General features: G+C 32.1%; 3 protein-coding genes across 5 annotated transcripts; 1 reads left to right on the top strand and 2 right to left on the bottom strand.

The window, feature by feature from the left end:
* LOC104707205 (5'-adenylylsulfate reductase-like 6) lies at positions 3,146–4,549 on the top strand. Its single transcript, XM_010423505.2, has 4 exons — positions 3,146–3,307; positions 3,397–3,584; positions 3,669–3,793; positions 3,965–4,549. The coding sequence occupies exons 1-4, from the start codon at positions 3,146–3,148 to the stop codon at positions 4,372–4,374; spliced, it is 885 nt and encodes a 294-aa protein (XP_010421807.1). The 3' UTR covers positions 4,375–4,549.
* Positions 4,482–5,798, bottom strand: LOC104707206. Its single transcript, XM_010423506.2, has one exon. It carries the CDS (start codon positions 5,786–5,788, stop codon positions 4,610–4,612), a length of 1,179 nt encoding a protein of 392 aa, XP_010421808.1. The 5' UTR covers positions 5,789–5,798; the 3' UTR covers positions 4,482–4,609.
* LOC104707208 (shikimate kinase 1, chloroplastic-like) lies at positions 7,419–8,902 on the bottom strand. 3 transcript variants are annotated; one of them, XM_019228486.1, is made up of 4 exons: positions 8,286–8,899; positions 7,881–8,035; positions 7,710–7,792; positions 7,419–7,511 (listed from the first exon to the last, which is right to left on the bottom strand). In XM_019228486.1, exons 1-4 carry the CDS (start codon positions 8,293–8,295, stop codon positions 7,469–7,471), a joined length of 291 nt encoding a protein of 96 aa, XP_019084031.1. In that variant the 5' UTR covers positions 8,296–8,899; the 3' UTR covers positions 7,419–7,468. The 3 variants fall into 3 exon arrangements, 2 of the variants coding, with proteins under 2 accessions (XP_019084031.1, XP_019084030.1); XR_002032999.1 differs by having other exon boundaries at positions 7,460–7,625; positions 8,282–8,902; XM_019228485.1 differs by having other exon boundaries at positions 7,460–7,625; positions 8,286–8,897.

The following is a 16,488-nucleotide window of genomic DNA, read 5'->3' on the forward strand; positions in this document are numbered from 1 at the left end:
TTTAGCAGACATAAATGTAAATAGTTTACACAACAAAATTTCTGATAGTAACGAAGTCAATTTACAATATACCTACTAGATGATGAATCATGATTTCATATAAATTTTCACATAATCAATGACTAAAAAAATTCCATTTGGAAAAAAATATTGTAAACTATGAAAAGAAAAATCTTACATCAAATTAAGTTTTTATTTTAATATTTTTTGATATTATGTTGGATTTATTGATATTCGGGATAAACGACCAAAATCAACCCCAACTATTTGCCAAATTTTTTTTTAAACATAGATTTCAATACACTGCAAATAGCAACTCGAACCATGTTAAAATTCAAGTTTATTACCTGAACTATATAAAATGTTATCAATTACGGTGTTAAGTCGGAGTTTTAACATTGCTGAGTCAAATGATTTGCCACTGACTAAAACGAGGTTGTTTTAGTCATTTTTGGATGTGTTTTGGTTGCTACTAAATGACTAAAATTATTAAATCATAAAATCACCAATATGTAAAACTGTAAAAGTTGAGGATTTTAAAATCTTATTATATAAAGTTAGGTTTTGAAAGTTAGACATTAACATGATCGTAACATGTGTCAATTATATTGATAAGATTTTGACACATGTTTTTTTTTATTTTCTAAAAATATATTTTAAATCTATTACAATAAAACCACTATAAATTAATAATGTCGGGACCAAGATATTTTATTAATTTATAGTGATATTTTATAATTGTTTAATTTTAAAAAATTATCAGTTGAGACAATTTTACCTAAATAAGATTAGACTTTTGATTGTTACAAATTTTATGGTTTTGAAATTGAATTTGTAATATTTAAAAACATTATTGACAAGAAATTACAAATACTATAAACAAATTCACTTTTACACATGACATAAATAAATTCAAATTTATGATAAACAATATCAATTATTGTATTTTAATAGTCTATAAAACTATCAAAATGAAAATGATGCATATTTAGCAATTGAAAACTTAAAAGAAAATTAGCTATTTTTATGACATGTTATAGAGTATTTTACATTATTATAATTTAAAAATACAACATAACAATTTTTTTATAGATGAGATTTAGGAGAAAATTCAAAATCTTAAAGCATACATTATTATATCTATATATATATATATATATATATATATATTTATGTAAAATTATGTGATTATTAATTAATGATATTATTGGGACCATATGTTACATGGAAGTTTCAAAAAAATTATTATCTTATTTTCTTATCAAATTTTGTTATTTTTAACATTGGCCCGACTTGGGACCAACAAAATTTATTAATTTATAGTGTTTATTAAACTATAAAGTATTAATTTGTAGAGGTTTTATTGTATGTTGTAGTAGTTTTGGATTATTTATATTAGGTTCTATTTTTGTATATCTTAATTATCTAAGACTTATATGCTATCGTGTTTATAGTTTCCAAATTTTTATTTTTATTATGTTAACTTAATTTTTTTTCGATTTCTCAATTTTTATTGGGTTGGTTATAAACTCATTGAAATCGTGTAGATATTGTTTTTCCCAGTTTTTCATCCAAAAATATCTTTTGAGTTAACAATTTTAATGGCGTAACACCCCAGTTTCAAAAATATGGTGGTGTCGGTGAAGAGATTTTAAATAATCAATTTAACCCCCTAATTTATTAAACTGCACTTATCTTTTCAGTCAAATGTCCTGATAGAACTTCACATCTACAATTAAGTGTGCTTATGCTAGAGTAGTTTCACGATGAGTGACCTTCTAGAAATTGATTGTCGAAAATGAACGAGAACAAGGAAAGATTATGTGGTGACTTTTATAGAGTCGGTAAACAAGTTTTTAAGAACTCCCAAATGTAGCAAACCAGCCGTCGGATATGAGTGGGTCTATGGCTGCCCACTAAAAGAAATAAACCTATGGCCAAGAATAGACATGGGCTTACAAAGAAGTGACGGTCAAGGCGTTACAAATGGTTAAAGAAATTATGTCACAAAACAATTTTAGTGTTTATGGGAATTCTGTCAAAGTAAAAGAAATTTAAGAGACATAAAATTAATTTAATTTGTTCATAGATACACTTTATTGGTGGTGATAAAAAGTATATTTTAAGAGTAAAATAATTTTGGATGTAAGAACATATTTTAATGCTAAAATATAGAGTAAAATTGTATGTGAATGCTAATAAGATAACGTTTTGATGAATTGTTTGCATGTAAGTGTGAATAAGCTTGAAAGGTTTTTGAAATTTGGCAATAAATATATTTGTAAGGAGAATGTTTGGCAAAAGTTTTGGTGGCTGATAATTAATTAGAGTTTATTGTAATAATTGTTATAATAAATTTTAAAATCTAAAAAAAATAGTGTATTGAGTAAAAACAAATTTCACTTTTTCTCTAACTAAAAATATTTATATTTATTTCTAAAAATTAATTTTTAACAACAAACTGTTCATATATTATTTTAAAATTTAATTTTGTTAAACAATTTGAAAACTGCACGTATGGTCCTAATCTAGTTTATAATTTTATATATATGAAAAAGGTTGAGGAGCTTTTTATTGTTTTTAGGAAAGTAAGCTTATTTTTCATTTTTTATCTATTTTCCTTAACATTTTAAAAAAATAAAAATAAATGAAAATAAACATGTGGTCGGCTGTTTAACAGCGCAACGAAGCTGATTTGACTCTGAGAAAACAAATATATATATATATATATATATTCTTTTCTTTTTTCCAGTTTTGATTTTTCTTTGTGTTAGTCAATATTTGACGTCTGAAACAACAATATCAACATAACAATTTTGATGCCAAAACATTTCTTTCGTACGAACTTGCCCAATTGTGCCAGCAAGCAAACCACAACTGCTTCTTCTCCTCATCCTGTTTATTTTGGTAGTCCAAGAATTTTACGTTCATAAAACAGACCGGACCGGATCTTTTGCTTTTCCTTCCATGTTCCAATCTTCCATTTTCTTTTTAATCTGTAGTAAACGCCGTTAATTTTTTTGTTTCTTGGTGACAACGACATGTCAACCTTTCTGGTTTGCTGGCAGCAACACCTACCTTTGTCATCATGTCTGTATCTTAGTTTTCTCCAAAAAAGTTTTGTATAGCTATATCTTCTTCTTCTATGGAGAAGAAGCTGATTCCGTTGTTCTTTGTGGTGATTCTGTTCACAAATCTAACAAAAGCCACCGTTAGGGTTCAGATTTGTCCTAGAGGATCTGCAAAAGATTATATCCTAGGGTTTCGAGATAGATCAGCTTCATACCGTTCTGGTTCTGTCACCGAGGTAATTACAGAACCACTTATTTATCTATCTCTTGCTTTCTTGATCCTTGATGTGAGAGTTTGTGATTTATGTTATTCTTGTTTCCGAAGGGGGATGATCGGTGGTTACAAGTGGCTTCTGATATGATTGATAAAAACAAGTGTGACTATGTGGCTTTACTCTTCTATGCATCTTGGTGTCCTTTCTCGAGATTACTTAGACCAAGCTTTGATCTCATCTCTTTGCTGTATTCATCGATTCCTCACTTTGCAATTGAGGAATCATCAGTTAAATCAAGGTGGGTTTCATTTAAAAAGGACAAATTTTGTTTATTTTGATCTAGCAACTTCATTGTTTGATGCTCTTATTTGTGTGGTTCCAGTACCCTTTCGAAATATGGAGTTCATGGGTTTCCTACTATCATCCTTATGAATTCAACAATGCTTGTAGCTTACCGGGGATCCCGAACACTAGATTCTCTTGTTACCTTCTACAGTGATGTTACTGGTAAGGCATTTTGAGTTGTTATATCTTTGTGTCCATTTTGAAATGAAGAAGCATCTGGAAAGTATACTTCAGTGTTGTTGTGGTTGGTATTGTACTCATTGTTAATGGTTGTGTATAGTCTCTTTAAGATTGCAGCTGATGAGACTAACCAGGAAGCATTCATGGATGTAGGAATTGAAAAGCTGGATGAAACTTGGGTTGAGAAAAACATGTTAGTTCCTCATTTTCACACGGAGCCTGAGAATTGCCCTTTCCCATGGGCAAGGAGATCACCGGAGAATCTGCTTCGTCAAGAGACTTATCTGACTCTTGCCACAGTGTTCGTCTTGTTAAGATTGCTACACTTGATATCACCCACAATGGTTATGCTAGCCAAATTCACTTGGGGACGGGTTACTATGAACATGAGACCGCAAAACCTCTTAGAGCATACAGCTGCCCTGTATCTCAAAGAACCTTGCATGAGTAGCAATTTGCAGGAAGGAGCTATGAATGCTAGAGCATGGGCTTCCAAGTCATTAGCCTCTGTCTCAATCGGGGAACCAAGCTCCTCAAACAGAAATGTTTCAGCTTCACAGTGACTTTATTGGATAGCCTTTTTCAAGGATTTAACCTTCTTGTGTAATAAGACACAACAGTTCCTCTGGACAATGAGGGGATTAGATTCATAGCTTACCATTTGTAGCTAAGTGTAAAATGCTATCAGATTACAACACTGTAGCCTAATTTATTATACAAAAACTGATACTAAAACCACTTGAGCTGTCTCTCGAATAGAGTGAACCAGAAAGAGCAGTGAACACTCTTACTGTCGTTTCAGGATTGGTCCATCTGCAGCATATCTGCATACTTATAAAGCTTTTCGTTAAACACAACCTGTGGATCTTTACTAACCAAGACACCATTCTCATTGTAACCATCCTTCAAAAACACAGTCCAATTCATCTCAGTGCCAGCCAAGTAAAAAGTAGTAGGCTGCTTCTTCAACATCTGATAAGTCTGTCTAGTCAAACTAAACTCATCTTTAAACTCCACAATGTGATGAATCGAAGCTCTTTTCTCCAACGTCAAGTTCAAGAACTCGTGCACAACCCCAACACGATACTTCTCCGCTTCTAAAGTCCACACATCAAGCTTCCAACCATCCGAATACGGCGAAACCAGAGGAAACGTATTCAACAGATTAAGTTTCCTCGTATCCTTCTCTTCCAACTCCAATTCTTTCCCATGTTTCACCGGAAACTTAAACGCTCTTTTCGCCTTATCTTCGTCAACCATAAACTGTCTCTCGAGCTCACTAACCGCAAGATTCGTGTCCCAATTCACCAACTCAAGCACCCTATTCCCATCTTTACCCGTAACAACGCGAAAGTACTCAGGATACTTCGCAACTCTGTCTCTAAAGTCCTCAGGAATCCCAAAAATCAAACGAGTCTGATGAATTTTACTCAGCAAGATTCGTTTGTCTTTTGTCATCATTAACAGCTTACGAACACGATTAACTCTATCTAACTCCATTGAATCCATTAAACTTTTCTCTTCATCTAACAAACCTTCCATAAACTCAGTAAACCCTAACCAAATCTTCCCATCGCTATGTCTATACGTTTGTAAGATCAGAGGATGTTTAGGGATGAATCGAGTCACCTTACGGCCTCGCGGGAACCCGAGCTCACGGTAGAGCTTTCCGGCGTCATCTAGCCGGAGAATTCGATCCGGCTGCTTCGATATGAACTCTTTGGAACGGATTAGGAATCGGAGATGTGCGTCGCGTGAGACGAGTGATTCGAAATGTGGGATCTTGGTTGATTCGTGTTGGACTGGTTTTGTTATGGCGGATTCTGGTTTTTTGCGTTTTTTTTTGAATTTGTCAGGTGTTTTTGTGATGAGAAATGAGGTTGAGAAAGGTAAGGTTCTGAGATTAGGGTTTTGATTTGGGGAAGAAGATGAGATTTGAGATTTTAGGGTTCTTGTGAAGAGACGAAGCCAAGCCATTGAGGGTTTACAATTATTACTCAGGGTTTAAGATTAGTGTGATAGCTGAGTTATATAAATGGGTGCCAAAGCGGGAAAGAGTTTATTGGGCTTTAGTGTTGGGCCTTAAGATTTAATACGATGACAATTTTTCTAAAGTGACCAAGAAAGGTACCAGAGTTGTTAGAAATTAAAATGTGACAAAAATAGAAATTCACTGAAACTAGTTCTTTTATTGGAAGCAGCAAGCAAAGAAAAAGAAAAGGTCAATTTGCATATCTTCATGAAATTTTTAAAATTTAACAAAAACTAGTAAACTGATTATATCTTATTATATAAAAGTCTAAACATATATTTTTAACTAACACGGTTTCAATATTTTCTTACTAGTTTTTAAATTTTAATCAAATATGACTTTTAATTCACCAAACATGTTTAATCCCACAATCAATTTACATTATAGTTTTTATAAAAATCTAGCGGTTGGGCTTGATCAGACAATCAATTTGCATTATTATAGGTAATGTATCAAACTGATCTTGTCAATTTTGTAATCAAATATAATAATTTTTTTTTATTTTCTTGTTTGTAATTCACCAAGTATATTGTCCATAAATTAAAGAGTTCCTTAATCATTTAATACTTTATATAAAGTAGAACAATACATTAAACTTTAAATAGCACTCTGAGATTGGTGATTGTTATGGATTCTTTTTTGAAGTTAAATATTAAAAAAAAAAAAAAAATATCAATGAGTTCAAAAAGGATCCAACTCTATCTCAATGAGTTCACTAATCTCAGAGTGTTCCTCCAGTGTCCTTCGTATTTCCTCCGGTACCAGCACCAAGAGACGACGTAACTCGTCATCGAAGTGGTCCTCGTCTTAAAGACTTTTTTTTTTTGTCAAACTCTCAAAGACTTTAAGGCATCAACATACTTCAATGGCTTCACACAAAAAGGTCAAATTGTGTTTAATCTTTTACCTTGGTTCAGATAAATATCACCTTTGCGGATTCGTAAACAATGACCATCAAAAATCCCTAAATGACTAGACAATCATTTAAGTTTCCTCTCATGCGACAGACAACTATTCCACATTCTTCTTCTCATACACTACAGAATATAGTTTATATAGCTACCAAAAATATTGTAGCTATTGATATATTTTTGTCACAATTTTATGTTTGCTACAATTTAGTTTCAAAAAAAAATTTGCGCCTATAGGATTGAAGCAAATTAAGCGTTGTAACAAATCGTAACAAATTTGCTACAAATTTGTTACAAATAAAACAGTATCAAATTGCTTTAAATTTGTTTCACTATCCTTGTAGCAGTTAGCTACAAATTCTCACAATAATATATGTCACAAATAGTTACATGTAACTACATTTTACTTGTAACTCATATAGCTACAAAAAATAACAAACAAAGATGTAACAAATAGATACACCCTGCTACTAGCTCTCTATAATTAATATTTTTATTAATTATTTTAAAATTATGAATAATGTTTTACTTTTGGAATGTAATTATATTAAAATATAAATACTATATTTATTATTATGAAACCATCATTTAAAAAAAAAACTGTATTACAAAATAAAATTAAAAACATAATTAAAAATAAGAATACTCCTAAAAAACATAATAAAAAAAAAGTAGATGAACACACTATCCTTCCCTGCAGCAGTTTTGAATCTCCTAAAAAACATCCCCTGATGGCATGTCATTGGGTATGCATCTCCTGATTCATCATGTAAAATTGGTCGTGAATTAGTTCCAACGGCAGCAATTCTATGGGCTAAGGCTTCTAGAGGCACAACTAGCCAAATGCATGATTCCTTTATGCATATACTTCCTGATATTACCATTCATTACCAAATATATCTAAGAGACTTTAGTTTCATATGTATTTACTTTGGACAGGATGAAGGGAACATACCAGTTAATGGGTCTTATAACTGCACCTCCACCAGTGGAAACAACAACATCATACATCGAAGAGAGTTTCTTTAGTGCATCGGTCTACAAAGACAGAAATAATTTTAGCTGGCAATACATTATTATGAATCACACTAAACAAAGAGTTTGAAACAAGAACCACAAAACTAACCTCCTTTTCTCTAAACAAACTCTCTCCATGATGCTCAAATATCTCTGCCACAGAAGTTCCATTCATCGCCTGCTCAATCAAAGTGTCGCTGACACATCCAGAAAACTTATAAAAGATTACTCTTCTGCAGCCAAGTTTTGTATTAATACAACACCCTGAAACATATAGCCAAAAATGCATATCAGTTAAAAACGACATGACTACAAGGATCAATGAACCATGGAGAGTGAATCCAACAGGTGCATAGCTAAGTATCTTGTAGAGAGTCCAACCCTAAGAAGAAGAGTAACAATCATTACATCAATTTTGATAAAATCAAACCCATAAAAGGAGCAAGCTTTGCAGAAAGCTAAGAATCAATTAATCACAAGAGTTAGCGGGAAAAAAAAACTAAAGCTTACTTGCCAATAGTCATGAATGATCGATGGATAAAAGCTTCATAACCGCAACTGAACCGGCGGCGAGATCTATGGCTGCATTAATTTCTCGACTCATCAACCGATCGTTTTCTCTATCTTCTCCATCTCCTTCATCTTCTTTTCGTTCTTCTTCTAGATCGAAATTAAAACTTCCACATCGATTGCTTCTCTGTCTTCAATGATCGAGCCAACAACGATCAAACTCCCCCCGCCCCCTCTGTAATTAATCGTCTCTGATTCTAAAAAAATTGTAACATAGAAACCCCAAATTTTGCTAACATCATAAATCCCAATTAAGAGAACCCTAATTTCGATCACATCAAATCCCAATTCAAATTACCCTTATCCATCACGATATATAGAGGAAATCACATAGATCATACCAGAATCTCTGTTTTTCACAAATCAAGCCAGCTTCGAATTAATCTGTTTTGCGTGAGAGATAGAGAGAGGACGAAGAAAGGAGAGGAAATCAGATTCTCCTTCAGCAACCATCACCGGAAACGAAACGAAACGAAAGTTTTTTCACCTAGATCGAAATAGAGGAGAGGGTAGAGGATAAGTTTTTTTACTTAGGAGGGGTATTTTTAAAATCTTTGTTATTCGATCGAGAATTAAAAAAAATCTAATAAAATATTTTGTTATTCAACTAAAATTTTTAGAAAATCCTTTAAAATAATTCAGAATTCTTTGTTATTCAATCAATAATTTATAAATCCAACTTTAAATCTTTTGTTATTCAAAATATCACAATTTTTTCTAGAATGTTAGTTTAAATGTTTCTAGAAGATTTTTTCTGTTTGTTTTTAGTTAAAAATACTCCTCTCAAAATCATACCCTTTGAAGTAGAATTTTGAAAGATTTCATTTTAAATAAAAAACACAGTCATGAACTTCGGCACTCTCCGCAGATCATCAACCACCTTTTCCACAGGTGAACCTGAAGCTCTCTCTCTTTTCTCCATATGTGTCCTTTTCCACAGGTGACACTGTAGAAGGTGAAATGAAAATTTTAAAAAATGAATTAATGCCCTCGACAAATGAAAGGAGCTGAAAACTTTTGGGCAACAAGGGTCAGCAAATGATGTACGACCCTCAACCCATCGTCTCTTATTACAATTCTCCATTAACGTATCATGTTGCTCCCTCCTTTCCTCGTTTCCTCTCATAATTGGTGCCTCTCATAACGTCTCTCTCTTTTTGTTTTTGTTTTTTTTTTGAAAAATATGTGAATTTCTTTAAACTGAAAGTTTGCATAAGTTACAAAAAGCATGATGCAAAGACTGTCTCTTGCCAAAAAAAATTAAAAACAAGAGAGCGTCTAAAAATTTAATACGAGAATAGGAATCCCTAAGCATACTTTAACCAGATCCCCAATGAGTCCTTGAACTGCTTCCTCCTTTGTATGCCGAGAATGACGTCTCTGACTTGTCGATCAAGTCCTTGAATATATTTTTTTTTTGTAAAATATTTCAAAATCACACAAAATTTAATTAGAAAATCTCAAAGAATCTCGTAGAATCACATTTCATTTTCTAAAAAAGAAAAATAAAAAATCTAAAACACAATCAAATCTCCTAAACATCTCCTAAATCTTTCAAAATTCTAAAAATATTAAAATCTTACCAAATCCTTTAAAATATAACTTGAATACCCCCTCTTAGTATTTCTCAGAATCGACCTTCACTAAATATTTAACGTCATTTATAATTTTTTTGATACTAACTAAATATTTGACATCATTTACTAAGTGATGCTAAGATTAATACAAATGATACTAACCAAAAATAAATGATGCTAAAATTTAATAATCATATCATTTAATAAAACGATGCTAAATATATCTAACTATCATAATTATTGTGTAACAATTTGTATTATTTGTTACAATAATAAATAGTAACAACCTTAAAAGAATTTAAAATTAAAAGTATTTCTATGGTATAATTTGTGAAAATAATTAGTAACTAATTATTACAAATTTTGTTAGAATATATTGTTTGTGAGTATATTTGTTACAAAAACATTGTTAAATTTTAGTAACAATTTACCATAAAATATATTTGTAGCTAAATTGTCACTATATCCTACAAAATGCTACAAATTTGCTACAAAATAATCTATCTTAACATTTTTTAAGTACATTTTTGTACCATCCTCTTTTATCTTTGTATGCAAACAAGTCTCAATTAAATTCTCTACAATCCTTACAACCAAACACAATCATTTCCTTATTTGATAATATTAATTTCCTAAAATATATCTATCTAATTTAAATCAATATGTTAAATTAAAATATAATTCTCTTTTCATTTTTATTTAATCTTATATTTAATTATTTTAATTACTATTTAATACATAAAGTTGATAAAATTTTAGATTTTTTCCAGCATATAATGTGATTTGAATTATTATAAACAGATATATGTTAAAAATTATCTTAGGATATTTGTAACCAAACAAGTATATCCACATATAGAGCTCGAAATACATTTTTGGAGTACAATAGGATGCCATCACTTTTTGCCAACTTTGGGTCGGTGTTTAACTAAAATTATAACCGATTCAATTATCCGGATCCTCCTTAAGATTGCCGAATATTTTGGGCCGGATTTTAATCCATAGCATACTTATTTACATCCAATTAATGCCAATTAATGCTCATTGTATCTTAGGTAGGACTGGGCATTCGGGTAACCCGTTCGGATTCGGGTATTACCCATTCGGGTTCAGGTAAACGGGTTTAGAAAAGTAAAACCCATTGGATATTTTTAGATATATGGGTTCGGTTCGGTTTGGGTACTATCGGGTTCGGATCGGTTTGGGTTACAAATTTTAGAACCCGATTAGTATCCGAACTACCGGGTACCCAAAAAAATATAATTAAAATTAATAAATTTAGTTAAATTTTGACTTATGTGACAAATTATTTTAGATATTTTGATTATTTTTGATATTTAGGTATAAAACTAAATGAAATATTCAAAATTATAATCATAATTTTGGAGTAATCGCATTATAATATGTTCGGGTTTAATGGGTACCCAAACGGGTACCGGGTATTACCCGTCTCTAACCCGAACCCACGAGTATTAGAAAATAGAACCCAATAGGCTTTTATAGGCAAACCCGTACCCAACTCGAACCCGGTTTTTCGGGTCGGGTTTCGGGTTGGGTATTCGGGTATGGTTTTTATGCCTAGGCCTAATCTTAGGAAAGATCTAATTTGCATGCCGAATTTTTAGGACCGAGTTTGACAAAAAGAATTGATAACGCAAATTATGTAATTACATACTCTTAATCACATCCCTATAATATAACAACTAATTCAAGATGAATACATCTTAGGAAATATCTAATATACGTTTAATAAACGATTACATATTTGGTAAGATCTTATTAGCTTTAAATGTACACTATTAATCCAATAATATCAACTGAGAATCATAATAAGAATATGTCAGATCATTCATTCCTAAATCATAACTAACAAATCGTAAAATGTATATTCTCAACTTGCGAATCAAGAGTTTCTACAAAACTGTACCTACAACCGTTAATAGTATATATATATCAATAAAATAATAGACTCGTGGTGTACCACGGGTAAAACCTAATTTATTTTAATTTTTGTTACTAATTAGTAGGTATCCGTCACAAATATTTGTTACGGATTATTCGCGTAACAAATTTTGAAGCTATATCATCCAAACTTTGTAGTGTCAAGCTTATAGAAGGACATAGTCATGGTAAAAAAAGCAAAGTAGAAAACAAACTGAAAACTAAGCATATTGTTGGTATGTTGATGTTGTGTTCTAGAATTGTCTAAAAAATTTCCGGAATGGTTTTCGGATGAGACAAAAAAAAAATTAGGCGCAAACTTGTCAAATCTTTGTCTCTAGCTATTCGTTTATTTCTTGTCTAGGCGAGCTGTTAAAAGAAGAATAAAACTTAATACTGTGCTTACAACAAATTTAACACATTTGACGTAAAAAAAAAAAAATTTAGTTTTGAATGTTACTAAGATAATTTTTGTGTATTTTAAAATCATACATAGTTGAAGTTTATGCTTTGCTAATAATCAGATTCATATTTTTCTATAATTAGTTTGTTAAAGATTCATAAATTTTGTTGATGTAGTTTCAATCGTTCTCCGAAATTTTCTTATAAAAACAATGTAATTCTTTTCTGTCAAATTGCTAGCTTAGGTATCTTTACTCATTTTAATCAATGTAGCGGAATTCCATGACAAGAGAAAGAATAAACTTATCAAATAATTGTACTGGCTAGATTCGTTTCTTTCATATTTTCGATGCATTTTTATATAGATAGTGACATAGTGTTATTGGGGTACAAGAGAATGGTGCATGAACTGAGACATCATATAGTGATACGTCTTCCATGTAGAAAAAAAAAAGATTGTCGTATTTCGAAGTAAAAATAATAACGAGACGGAGATCACAAGAAAGAAATGAGAAGATAAAGTTAGGGGTAACCCATTCAACTGACTCCATTAAACAATGAAATGAATTATGTGACCCAATCAAGAGTGGTGTTAATTAATTTGTTGCTTGAGTGCATTGACTATCGAAAGTCCTTTGCATATTAATTTTACATCAAAAAATTATTGGTTTTTTACCAAAAGTACAGCGAATACCGTTATTTACTTATTTTATATCGTTTTGAACTATTGTTTACTGTTTTCTCTACACAACGTTATAAAATAGCGATAAAAAAGCGATTCAAAAAGGCTAAGCGATGTATTTTTTTTGGATGTTATGCACTAATTTTAAGTGAGAAAATGTAATAATTATGTAAACAAAGCTTCTATCATAGAGTAGGATTCTGCTAATTTGGACAATAAAAACCTAAAAATGATCGATAGAAGCAAAATATAGGATAACGTGTGCCCATGGCATTTAACTCTCTCTGATAAAAGAGCTTGCTAGCATTTCTTTTGGAATCAACCAACCACTTGAACTAAGTCATCGTAATAAGTGAAAATTAATTTGTAGTAGGTATTACTATTAATTTGTAATAGGTATGAACCCCTATTTTTTAAATCCCGGTCTAGCACACTGATTACGCCATGTAAAATTGTTAGGCCCACTTTCTCCGCCTCGATTAATGACTAATCTCCGCCTAGCATCGATTATCCGATTATATTGTATAATCCGATTAATTCCCATATAATTTTATATATACCGATTATTTTTAGAGTCAAATATAAATCAAATATATATATTTTTGTTATTTAGACATTTAAATTAAGAGTTTATGATGTTTCACAATAACTAATGTATAAACTTTTAACTAAAATCATAATTTTTTTCTTAATATTACATTTTTATGTTTTTACCGTAATTTTAGGGACAATACTATAGCTTTATATTTTATTTGATATTTTTCTTATCACATAAACATAATTATACATATATTTAGTACTATATATTTTTAGATTACTATTAATTTAATAAAATAACCCAAAAACTAGTCCCCGACTAATTCTTGTTTAATCTTCGATTTTCTCGCTAGGCGCTAGGCCCACCACGACCGCCCGACTAGCGTCTAGCGATTTCTAAAACAGGGGTATGAACCAACCAAACATACCTAATTATTGTTTGTAAAGAAGTCAGTTACAACACGATTATCATAGAACAATCTATTGTTCACAAAAGCCTCTTCATGAAGCAAATTTGAGAAGGCCAGGTCAGGTTATACTCCAATATAATATTAGATCAACCATTTCCCTGGTTTGGTACGTCAGGCCGTGTTCATATGTAATGTAGCTAATGATAAACTTCACAGTTTTTATTTCTTGAAAAAAAAAGGCAAGCGTAAGATAGAAAAACAAAGAAAAAAACAAATCTGCACTTGTGAGATCTTGGTCCTCTTTCCACCTCCGGACCTTGTTATTGGTGCGATTTATCCATTCTCTCCTCTGTTTGAACTTGTCGTCAGTGAGATATGCCTCTTGTCAGGGCATCTTTCTACTTGGTTGACGCTCGCTCTACTCCTCAGAGGTGATGGTAGTCTCGGCGTTTCACTACCTCCTGCTAAAGCCACCACCAAATCTGCAGGTAGTCGAGGTCTAATCTTGGTGAAAAGCCAAAGACCTTGCCCTACATTCATATCCACCTCCCTTACATTCTCTTTTGCCTCAGTAGCGATACCCGAAGAACTCTATTGGGGGTTGTGGATACAGATTTGCCTCGTCGCACCCGTCCCAAGCCGAAGATCTCTGGATCTAAACTACTTCGAGTTTAAATTCCTCAGATCTGAATGTCAACCTACTGGGTTTTCCTCTCTCCAATTTCAAACAGGAGATTACGTTTGGCGAGCTTTCAGATATAGTCCGCAGCGGTTAAGAGATGTATCACCGGAAGACACTGTTTTCCCGTTGTCCCTCAATATCTTTCAGCTTAGCTGTCGAGGCTGTCTTTCTTTCACCTCCGTTCCAATCCCTACGATTGAGATCCTTTCGGAGTTGTTATTTGCTTTGCTCCCCCTCCCGGTCTCCTTGACCGGAGAACTTCTTTTTTCCGGCAGCCATCGCCGAACTTCTCTATGGGAAGACGTAGGTCAAGCTCCGTTGCAAAGAAAAATCTCAATATGGGCTTGGTCCATTAGTGTTTCATCATGGATCATTCTCGGCCCATTAAGCCCAACAAAATTAAAAAAATTGATTGTTTTAGTACTCCCCGAACATGTTTCAATTGCCATAATTTGGATTGGTGTTATAATCAATTTTTCTCCTCATTCCACTATGAGAGACCCATATTATTAATTTCATCCTTGTTGGAGAGAATTTTCTCACCAGTAATCAATTTATATGATATTCCGGTTATCGTTAACCGAGTAAGCATGAATAGTCATGTATTCTGGTTACATTTTGAAGTCAAGATGGATGAGGATGCTTGATTGTGCTTTATCTATCTTTGCTATAAGGTCTTTAGATCGGTCGATTTGGGTTTGGTCCATCTTTGTTTCATCTTGGACCTCTCATGAGCCATTATGTTTTATGGTTTTTAAGCCAATATGGTCCAATAACAATACTTCAATTTCCTCATTTAATGAGAGTAATTTCACAAAAATTTCCTCTTATAAGGAGAGATTTTTTTCAAGAAATGGTTGTTGTTGGTGGCTCTCTTGTCCTTCTTTCATCTCCACTCTTTTGATTATTCTGTTTCTTCTTAATCTCCGCTCTTTGCTATCCACTTGGTATAGATCTTTCAACATGGTGTGGCAAACTGTATCCTGGACCCTTTCTCCGACTTTTGGGAAGTCATTTCCTTCCTATATGATGTCTCCCTTTTTAGGGAGCTAATGATTTGTCATTAGTATGAGTTAGGTTTTTAAAAACCCGTCGGAATTTTTGCATACCATTGTGGCAATTTGTCATTTTGCGACCGACGATTTGTTTTTGGACAGCCTTTCGCCATCTCATGTGGACTATCGGCTTTGTGGTTTACCCTATCTATGTGGCTTGTATGCCCTTCTATCTTCTTAGTATTAACGTATGTTGTTGTACTTTATGTTGTATCTTTATTGTCATGTTGGGATGAAGTGGTTCACTAGGAATCTTTTAATATCTGTTTTGATATATTCCCATATTTAAGTGTGTTGACCGTTGTAAAGACTCATCCTAAAAGTGAGCTCTTGTCACTAGTTTAATGAAATAGGGTTTGTTTGAAAAAAAAAAAAACAATGAAGCTTGATTTGAAAGCTAGTGTCTTGTACATGAAAAAGATCCGTGTCTTTTAATAGAGTAATGCTTGGGATATGGGCGTGTGGATTGGGGAGTGGTCCATATATACCATATTGCCTAAGCTTTTGAAAATTTCTAGTGGCAACTTACTTATCTATTATTATCATACACTGAACTTGAATTGCATGGGACTCATAAATATTTGGGCATGGGATTTAACGAGTATGCATATGTAAAGTTCAACCGTGCTACATATTCGATTAAAATAGTTTTTTATTTATTTATTTAACGTAGTATAGTTGTCACAAGGAGATATATAACATAGTCCAATTAATTATTTCTTTTTGAAATATAATTAGCATTTTAAGTTCTATTACTTAAGGATACTTGTGTTGAACAGCTTTTGTTTCTATGAAAGCGAAACAAAACTTAACAAATAATTAACACTATATTGCAAGAAAATTCAAAGTAATTGTTAGTTT

The sequence above is a fragment of the Camelina sativa genome, chromosome 8, assembly GCF_000633955.1.
Source record: "Camelina sativa cultivar DH55 chromosome 8, Cs, whole genome shotgun sequence".
In the NCBI taxonomy this organism is placed as follows: Eukaryota; Viridiplantae; Streptophyta; class Magnoliopsida; order Brassicales; family Brassicaceae; genus Camelina; species Camelina sativa.

Excerpts from the sequence above, each read along its gene's own strand:
- LOC104707205 (XM_010423505.2), top strand. The coding sequence starts at position 3,146 with ATGGAGAAGAAGCTGATTCCGTTGTTCTTTGTGGTGATTCTGTTCACA. Across the intron at positions 3,308-3,396 it reads GTTCTGGTTCTGTCACCGAG|GGGGATGATCGGTGGTTACA; the intron begins GTAATTACAGAA and ends TTGTTTCCGAAG. Across the intron at positions 3,585-3,668 it reads GAATCATCAGTTAAATCAAG|TACCCTTTCGAAATATGGAG; the intron begins GTGGGTTTCATT and ends GTGTGGTTCCAG.
- LOC104707206 (XM_010423506.2), bottom strand. The coding sequence starts at position 5,788 with ATGGCTTGGCTTCGTCTCTTCACAAGAACCCTAAAATCTCAAATCTCA.
- LOC104707208 (XM_019228485.1), bottom strand. Across the intron at positions 7,793-7,880 it reads GTTTGTTTAGAGAAAAGGAG|ACCGATGCACTAAAGAAACT; the intron begins GTTAGTTTTGTG and ends CTGTCTTTGTAG. Across the intron at positions 7,626-7,709 it reads GTTATAAGACCCATTAACTG|GAAGTATATGCATAAAGGAA; the intron begins GTATGTTCCCTT and ends TGGTAATATCAG.